The 8763-nt window shown below is 39.1% G+C and overlaps 2 protein-coding genes across 3 annotated transcripts; both read left to right on the top strand.

Annotated features, from left to right (window-relative positions):
* Positions 1-40: 40 nt before the first annotated feature.
* On the top strand, positions 41-1316 carry LOC104436115. Its single transcript, XM_039308351.1, has 3 exons — positions 41-265; positions 344-415; positions 699-1316. Exons 1-3 carry the CDS (start codon positions 175-177, stop codon positions 1067-1069), a joined length of 534 nt encoding a protein of 177 aa, XP_039164285.1. The 5' UTR covers positions 41-174; the 3' UTR covers positions 1070-1316.
* A 2147-nt stretch (positions 1317-3463) lies between these two features.
* LOC104436114 (alpha/beta hydrolase domain-containing protein 17B) lies at positions 3464-7812 on the top strand. 2 transcript variants are annotated; one of them, XM_039308141.1, is made up of 5 exons: positions 3464-4277; positions 5047-5083; positions 5579-5740; positions 5835-5882; positions 7231-7812. In XM_039308141.1, exons 1-5 carry the CDS (start codon positions 3979-3981, stop codon positions 7489-7491), a joined length of 807 nt encoding a protein of 268 aa, XP_039164075.1. In that variant the 5' UTR covers positions 3464-3978; the 3' UTR covers positions 7492-7812. The 2 variants fall into 2 exon arrangements, with proteins under 2 accessions (XP_039164075.1, XP_010047142.1); XM_010048840.3 differs by having other exon boundaries at positions 3465-4277; positions 5504-5740.
* The last annotated feature ends 951 nt before the right edge of the window (positions 7813-8763 follow it).

Genomic DNA, 8763 nt, shown 5'->3' with positions numbered 1-8763 from the left:
CCTGCATACTTTTAGTAATAAAGGGGAAAAAAAAAGGCAGTATTTCTTGCTTCTATTGAGGATATGCAAACATTATTCCAATCTTACTAATGTTTGACTGATACTTGTAATTCCTATGTGGCAAGTTGTAACGTGGCAGCTTTGAGTATTTTTTCCAGATTTGGAGTTGAAGACATGGATCAAAGTGCTCAGAGAATCTATAAAGCTGCCATGGGTGCTCCAGAGGATCATTTGGTTATATTACTTGCCCATAATGGACCTACAGGTCTATTAATGTTCCAAATCCTTAAAGTTAAGTATATTGTGGGCATTTTAATTGATCAGGCACCAAATTTTGGTGCAGGTCTTGGATCTAATATTGACGATATATGTGGAAGGGATTGGGTGTGTGGTGGTGGCGACCATGGTGATCCAGGTTAGCTTTAGTTCTGGCAGCAGCGGTTGTCCTCTTGTTCCAAAATAAATATAAACTCCTTTCCATATGAAAAATTATCCTAATGCCTTCATCTCAGCAGATTATATTCAGTGTGAGCAGTCGAGCAGCCATTGCTGTCTTGCTTTGTTCTTTACTTGCTTTGATGGGTAGCTTAGAGTGACATGCTGTAGAATGCCTTCACAAAGTCATTTTTAGCAGGCACGTATGAACTTCACATTTTATTGCAATGCTTATTGGTATTATTTTTTTTTTAATGATGCAGACTTAACTAAAGCCATATCCGAGTTAAAAGAGAATGCCAAGTTCTGTCTACCACTGGTCATATTTGGCCACATGCATAAAGAGCTTGCATACGGTAACGGTCTTAGGAAAATGATAGTGGTGGGCGATGATGGCATTATATATCTTAACGGGGCCATCGTCCCTCGGGTCAGAAGTTTGACTAGTGAGCTGACTGGAAACACAAGTCTCAATAGCGACGAGGCACCACGTTCCGATGCGGGTTCCATGCGAGCTTACACTACTGTTGACATCTCAGATGGAAGACTGACCAAGATTGCAGAATGTTGGGTATCCGTTGTCGGCGAAACAACCAAGCTACAAGAGGAGCACGTACTTTTAAGTGTTGCATAATGTTTGACATGTTAAAAGAGACTTCTTATTTATTCGCTGCCCTTTGGCTGGAAGTATATGCCCAGCTGTGATTAGATAAAATAAACAGCCTTCCCCTGTTAAAGCTTCTGTTCTTTAATCTAATATACCATGGCCCTTATTAGCTGCTTTGGTGCAGTTGAACAGGAAATGTATGATCCAGAAACTATGTCCCTTGAGCGCCTTGTAACCATATGAGATCGATGAAAGTTTTTTAAGTTGACCAATCCATTGCTCTTGTCATGGTAGTCATCATACTAAATCTTTGCATATAGAGACTTAAGCTTTTGCCTCCCCTGACTCATGTCTGGACATATAATAAGTTTGCCCCCATGAAAAGGTAAATTTAGTCACATGAAAGTGATCATGATTTTCTAGACTTCCACGATTACTCTATAGCAGAAAACTAGATGGTACCACTACATAATTGATGAATTGCTCTTTTTTTTTTTAATTTCCTTTTTTTTTTTTTTTTTGGGGAAGGGTATAGTTGCTGTGAATCTGTGGCACTTCCATCTTTAGCGAACATGCAAACAAAAGAGGGGAGGCAGCATTCTGTCTTTGTTCCTCCTTTAAAGACTCTTGCTTTCATTATTAGTGCACCAACTTCCAAGCGCTCTTTTATGGGCTTTTTGACCCAATCTTTTTCTTTTAGACTAAAGTTCCACTCTTACTAGATAACTCAAGAAAAGAACCGCATCATTGATTGCCAAGCCCCAATGGCAACCCAAATCTCACTTTTTTATTCTTTTCTTCAAGGCTCTTATCTTCTTTCCGACCAGGCACTTCATCTCTCTCTCTCTCTCTCTCTCTCTCTCTGTTGCTTTCAGTGAGTTGGGGCTGCTCTGTGAATAATGAGGTATTCAATTTTTGGCAATGTGATTGATCCGCTTAATGTAGAGTTTCAAGTAAATACTGCCATTAATTGACGAAGACAAGGATAGTGCTAGGAGCTCAAATAATAGAAGCTTGAGGTCCTCTATTGTACATTAATTATCCTGCATCATCTTATCCATATGCTCCATCAATTCAAGATTCCATCATTCTCGGCCGGCAGCCTCGATTGACCCATTTCTCGGAACTTTCGTGGCATGCCTTGTACCCATTCTTTTGCCCTTTGTATATGTAATCTTTCACCATAGCGCAATACCCATGATGTGAACTTGCATCATTTTTTTTAAACTTTTAGATACTATTTCAAATTTGTATTAGTTGAGGTCACATATCAGGCCTTTGCCCCCATTGAACATGTGTCTCTCAATGAACTGGAGGCAATCAAATCTATAAAACAAGCATTTCCTCTTAATTATTAGGCGGGGTTTCCTCAACGTGACAATCCAATGGGTTGACGAACCTACGCGTGCTGGACTGCCACTGCCACGCAAATTTTCCCACGGGCAAGAAGAGAAGATTGGAAGAACCGTGGAATTCAACATCGGGGTGCCAACTTTGGTAATTGTGGGGTGGTCACTGTAAAAGTCGAATGGAGGAGACAGAAGTTAAATTGGATTCGATCTCCAACACTTCAATTGGTCATTCGTTTCGTGTGAAAAAAAATAATGACTAATAAATGAAAGAAAAAAGACAGGAAAAAAAGCATGACAAGGGAGGAATGTCTGACTTCTGACAATTGCCGCCTGACGCCAATAGATCCCAGCAGCCTTTGACCACATCTCAGCCGTCCATCCCACTGCCTCGAAGATTCCTTCTTTTTCCATCTTTAATTACCAATAATCTGCTCTGCATAATTACAAACAGCAGCACCTTATTTTAATTTTTTGCCTGATTTTGATATTGCTGCCGTCTCTTGGAGTTTCGGCAACAGTTTGGATGGGGTTCAAGCTTTAATTAGATGGGTCATGTGGAATTGGGCCATGCTTTTGCGCCATTTGTTATGATTACCATTTCCTTCTCCAACGAGTTTAATCAGTAGAAATCATGAAAGCAATCACTTTCTTCTTAGATTATGCAAAATTCAATCTCCTCTCTTTCACATTCCTCATCTGGATGTGAGCTCAAACACCCACCATCTCATCTCAAGTACTCATATCATCAGCTGCTTCATATGGACTGATAAAAAGAATAATGACATCTCAGTTGCCATCGAGTTTAAACTAATGAAGGGATAGACTTCCAAAATCTTTTTTTTTTTCTTTGGGGGGGCGGCCTTTCTCAGTTTCTGAGAAGGGAGAAGGAATTACAATAATGAAAATCTTTTATGATGCTGTCCCTTAAATCAGGAGAAAAGAAGAGTGGCAAAGAAACAAAAGATAAAAAAAAAAAAAAAAAAAAATGCAACTGTTGAGATCAGCCAAAACAGCTCTCTGAACCCATGTTTCCATGTGCTTAAAACCTGATAAAAAGTCTCTGTTTTCTGTTCCTGTCTCTGCTGAGACTCCCTCTCTCTCTCTCTTTCTCTCTGTTACTGCGAAAGAAGTTAGTCCCCAAAACACAGCATTAACCAAAATTCCAGCTCAACCCGCCTTGATCGGATCGACTCGTTTCATTGCCAACCCCAACCTCTTCACTGAATCGCCATCTGTATTCACTTTCCATCCTCCCCAGGCGAAATTTATTTTTATTTTTAAAAAAGCCCAACAAGAATTCTTCAAGAAAGAAAGAAAGAAAGAAAAACCAGCCGTGAAAAGAAACAACCTCCTCAAAATGTCCGAATATCACACACCCAAAAATTACTAAACCGAAAACCCCGCTCGTCTGAATCTCGCGGATTTTCTCCAAACAGAGCCTAAGAACATTTTCCAGGACATCGTCCCTCTCCAAACGACTCAAAGTTTCTTTTTTTTCGTTCTTTTCTTGTTTTTTCTTCAATGATTTGATTTGGAAGTTTGCAATTTTCTTTGGAATTTCGTCTTGTCTCCTTGGTGTCGTTGATGGGAAATGTGACTTCCAATGTGGCCGCGAAGTTCGCGTTTTTCCCGCCAGACCCGCCGACGTACGATGTGCTCAGAGACGAAGGTGGGAAGCTGCTGTTCTCCGGGGTCACGGCCGACAAGAACATGGATGTCCACCTGCTCGACACGAAGGGAGGCAACAAGATCGTCGCCACGTTCTGGAAACACCCTTTTGCCAGATTCACCCTCCTCTATTCCCATGGCAATGCGGCTGATTTGGGTCAGATGCAGGAGCTCTTCATTGAGCTCAGAGCTCACCTCCGTGTTAATATTATGAGGTATTTTTTTTCTTTAAATTTCGTCTTTTGTTTTTGTTTTTTTATTCAAATTTATTGTGGGAGATGTTGGTTCTTGTTTTCTGGGGCTGTTTGATGGGTGGTTGCTTTGATTCTTGTGATCTTTCGTTGGATATGTTTCCTCGCTTTGGTAGATATCAATGATTTCATGAGAGCGTTCTGTTGTTTTCCTCCTCCTTGTTTTGTTTCCCTGTGGTTGATCTGTCCTTAATCCAACGGTTGGTAAAAGTTTAGCTCTTGAGAATATATGATTGTTTTATTAGCTAATGGTGGCACGGTCATCAATCAAGAGAAATGTTTTTCCCAAACGTTGAGCATGATTAGTAGTGGTTAAAATTTCAATCACGAACGATTTGCAGCGGAAATGATGAAGAGTTTCGTGGCAAAATGGTGACAGAAGGTAGAATTTGCGAAGAATGCTTTCTTTGGTTTCCCAAATCAGGTTTTACCTTCTGTTCCATCAATTTTGGTTGCCATCTGTCCTCGAAAACTTTTCATGGTATGCTAAAGCTCAACTATCGAAGGAATGAATATGCCGGTGATAAACTGATAATTGTGCATTCGGGAATCCTTGTGCTGGTAGTGGTGATGACTCTGAGAATCTCTGTGTGAAAAGCGTTCCTGCTATTTGTTTTTTCAGCTTGCGTCATTTCTGTTACATGATACATATGCAGATGCAGATGATGGAGTTATTTGCCCCGATAACTAAAACTTTCCTTGATTATTTACTGGTAAATTCTGTTATTTGCAGTTATGATTATTCAGGTTATGGCGCCTCCTCTGGAAAGGTAATGATTCCTCCGTGTGTCAAACTGTAGCCATGTTGCTTTCTTTCTCTTCCGAAAGGAGTCATTGACATGAGCTTTTTCATGTTAGTGACTCGGGAAAACATGTTATGTATTCAAAATGGTTCACTCTGATAATGGGGTGTCATTCTTCCAAATGGAAACTTTTTTTCTTGCAAGTCCCTCACAGCCCAGTCAATGAAGTGGATTGTGTTGGAACTGACCTATTCACATGTACCATTACTATTCCTTAATATGAAAATGTCCCATAATAAAACCAAGATTTTTCTTTTTCCTGCAAACCATCTTGCTGGAACATAAATGACTACGATAATTTAGTTTAGATATGGTTGGATTGTAAATACAGACTTTCATTGCACTAAATGACTGTCCTAATGGTGGTTGTTTATGCTAACATGATAGCCATCGGAATTCAACACTTACCACGACATAGAGGCTGTTTACAATTGCCTGAAGAGTGAATACGGGATTAAACAGGAGGATCTCATCCTATATGGCCAATCTGTGGGAAGTGGGCCTACACTGCACTTAGCTGCTCGATTGCAGAAATTGCGAGGCGTTGTTCTTCATAGTGCCATACTTTCAGGCATACGTGTCCTTTATCCTGTCAAGATGACTTTTTGGTTTGACATATTTAAGGTAAGTTTGATCAATCTGATATTGTATCTGCTTAGAAAGGTGCATCTTTTCTCAGGCTCGAATTAAGAGAGTTTTTCCACATCCTCTTTTTCAGAATATTGACAAAATACGGCATGTCAACTGTCCAGTTCTAGTCATACATGTAAGTTTTTCTTTCTCATTACTCCAATAAACTTAGTTAGCCATGTAAATTTCTCAATGATGCATCGGTTGATTCTCCCGGTTTTTTATCTGTTGTCCTTTGCAACATGTGTACTTTTTTGCCTGTCACCCCTGTTATTTGCAATAACCACGATACCTTCATGATCATGCCATCTTGAAATTTACTTGCCTCCCAATCTGCTTTTGGCTTTTAAGTTTTTGTCTGATAGCTATCTAGTCTAAGTTTGCAAGCTGGAATTTGGAAGCAGATATTTACATTGTACGGTCCAGTGACAAATTGCTGATGTAATATGGTCATCACAAATTCTTAATTCAAGCTGCTATTATATGGTAAAGGTAACTTCCGGGCTTGTTTATTCTTTGATTCATTTGATGAAGATGAAGAGATAGGTCATTGGGGCTTTGAAATATAAACTTCTTTTAAATGAGTGACACTAGGAAAGTTAAAGCGGAGCGGTGGCAAGATTGGTTTGAACTTTTGTCTGTTTTCAGATAATTTGCCTATTATATTTGATATCCTAATAGAATTATAGGGCGATATGGTTGGTAAAGATTTTTTTGAAGCAGCACTATCCTTTGGAGACGTGATTGGGGGTTGGCATTATTCTTCTTTCCAAAAGAGTGTATTATTGTATGCATTAAATACAACTCATGTCAATTGTTGGACCAGTTATACATTTTTGAGATTGTCCAATGTGAGATCATGTTCACTTATATTAATTGCTGTTCTTTTTTATTTTTTGGTACATTTTTTATCGATGCTATTGTTAAGTGCATTTTCACCATGATCTGCGTCAACCTTGCCTTCAATTTGGTCTTCCCTTTACTTTGAAATTATGCAATTAGCAAGTTACTAAACATATTTATGTTCATTCATTCTGGTTTCACTAAAGAATGACAAACTTTGGTTTTTATTGAGATGTAAAGACAGTTCTAGTTACTTTTTTTCTGTAGAATTTATTGGGAAAGAATGAGCGAAAACCTTATGAGAGTAAAAGAACAAGTGTAGATTTCCCAATTTTGATTGTAAAAGAAACAAACATTTCGGTTTGTTTTTTTCTGTCAAGATTGAAGTTTAAAACTTTACATGGAGATTTATTTGCCCATTTGTCAGCTGTATCAGAATCCTTTGTGGCAACCACGTCATGATATGACCAATAGGATGTGGACAGACTTTTTCTTGCACTCATTCTTAGCTCTTTATATCTTAAATGAATCTGTACATTTAACAGGGCACTGAATCCCCTTGGTCTGATTCGTTCCATATCCTCATCAGCATGTTCTTCCTGCAACTGTCTATTTACTTTCTGTTAGTTTATTATTTGCAGGGAACAAATGATGATATCGTCGATTGGTCCCACGGAAAACGCTTGTGGGAACTTTCCAAAGAAAAATACGACCCTTTATGGGTCAAGGGCGGGGGTCATTGCAACCTCGAGACCTATCCCGAGTACATTAAGCACCTGCGCAAGTACATAAGCGCGATGGAGAAAATTTCGCCCATGAGACCGACAAAGCATCAGCTCACTTCTAATTCCAGCATGACGGAAGTCAAACATAACAAGTGCTTGAGATTTGGAAAGAAGTAGACCAAATTGATCATTTTTCAAACGTATTGAGCTGATATAGGTATTGCCCTATGCAGAGTATCGTCACCTCCAGGAACGAACTCGAATGTCTTGTTCCCCTAGTGCTTGGAAATTAGGCTCGCTCGCTCGGTTTGTTCATGTTTGCATCAAATATGAGGTGATATGAAAACGTGTTCAATTTTGGCTCTTGCGCGAGACTACCAGATTAAGAATGATCTTGATGTGGGTGTGGCATGTTGTGAACAAGTAGCATAGTCTGAGTTTCATGGAAGGACTAACTTCATTCTTAGAAAAAAGAAATGCAGAGGTTACTTTCTTATACCTTTCTCTCCCTCCATCGTCCACTTCATTAGCAGATGCGAAAAACGATCCCCCTGCGAAGGTTGTTCTTAGTTCTCTCTTGTTTACTCGACTTCCCCAGAGAGAAAGAAACATTTGCAAGACGAACAGTGGCTTGCATTCCTTTTTGCATTGTCCGACATCATTTCCTAGCTTGTCTTGAGCAGGTTGAACACTTGCCTAGATCGAGTCCGTCAACCATGTGAAATACTCGCCTAGATCGAGTTCATACATAGAAATTGGTGATCTAGCTTAGTTAGCTGAAGTCTTCCATCGGTTGTCCAATAAATTTCAGCATATGCTAACCATATCGTATGCATATAAATTATTTCAGAAACTGTTGCAAAAGCGCTGGAGTCTCTGCATGATCCCTAGATGTGCAGGCTTGGGCCTCTATTCTATATATGTTAATAAGATAAAGAATGAGGAAGGTAGATGCAGAATTTTTTTAGTGAGTTTTCTCTTCTTTTCTTTTTTTGTTCTTTTTTTTGGGAGTTGGTAGGTGAACTTTCTCTTTTTCCCTTTTTCATTTGATTTCCTTTGGAAATTCTGGGAATTCCATTTCTGTCTTTTTAGCTTGTTAGTTTCAAAAATAAGATTAGCAGCATCATCTTCTTTGTCAAACGTCCAATTCCAGGTTATCTATCCGATGAGGATTTTAAAAGGGTAATTTCCTCATTTCTTAAATTGTTTGATTTGATTGGCTTGGTAATCCTACACTGAGGGGGAAGACGTGCTTAATATTGACTAATTAGGCCATCATTAGGGGAAGAGATTGATTGATGCCAACTTTTCAAAGTTTTCCACGTTGTCATGAGAAGTGTCCCGAGAAGGATTTATTCATTATTGGGCATGAAAAAAAAAAGTTAGGTTATTACATGGAACATGAAGAAAGAAAGAAAGAAAGAAAGAAAGAAAGGTGTCCAAACGGTG

Source organism: Eucalyptus grandis, chromosome 3 (assembly GCF_016545825.1).
Source record: "Eucalyptus grandis isolate ANBG69807.140 chromosome 3, ASM1654582v1, whole genome shotgun sequence".
Taxonomy (NCBI): Eukaryota; Viridiplantae; Streptophyta; class Magnoliopsida; order Myrtales; family Myrtaceae; genus Eucalyptus; species Eucalyptus grandis.
Note: the sequence above shows the minus strand (reverse complement) of the source record. Positions and strands in the feature narration are given on the sequence as shown.

What these genes read in the sequence shown, in the direction of transcription:
- LOC104436115 (XM_039308351.1), top strand. Translation starts at nt 175, where the DNA reads ATGGATCAAAGTGCTCAGAGAATCTATAAAGCTGCCATGGGTGCTCCA. An exon ending in TGCCCATAATGGACCTACAG is followed by an intron (nt 266 to 343) that starts GTCTATTAATGT and finishes ATTTTGGTGCAG; the next exon opens with GTCTTGGATCTAATATTGAC. An exon ending in TGGCGACCATGGTGATCCAG is followed by an intron (nt 416 to 698) that starts GTTAGCTTTAGT and finishes TTAATGATGCAG; the next exon opens with ACTTAACTAAAGCCATATCC.
- LOC104436114 (XM_010048840.3), top strand. Translation starts at nt 3,979, where the DNA reads ATGGGAAATGTGACTTCCAATGTGGCCGCGAAGTTCGCGTTTTTCCCG. An exon ending in CTCCGTGTTAATATTATGAG is followed by an intron (nt 4,278 to 5,046) that starts GTATTTTTTTTC and finishes TGTTATTTGCAG; the next exon opens with TTATGATTATTCAGGTTATG. An exon ending in ATGGCGCCTCCTCTGGAAAG is followed by an intron (nt 5,084 to 5,503) that starts GTAATGATTCCT and finishes CTAACATGATAG; the next exon opens with CCATCGGAATTCAACACTTA.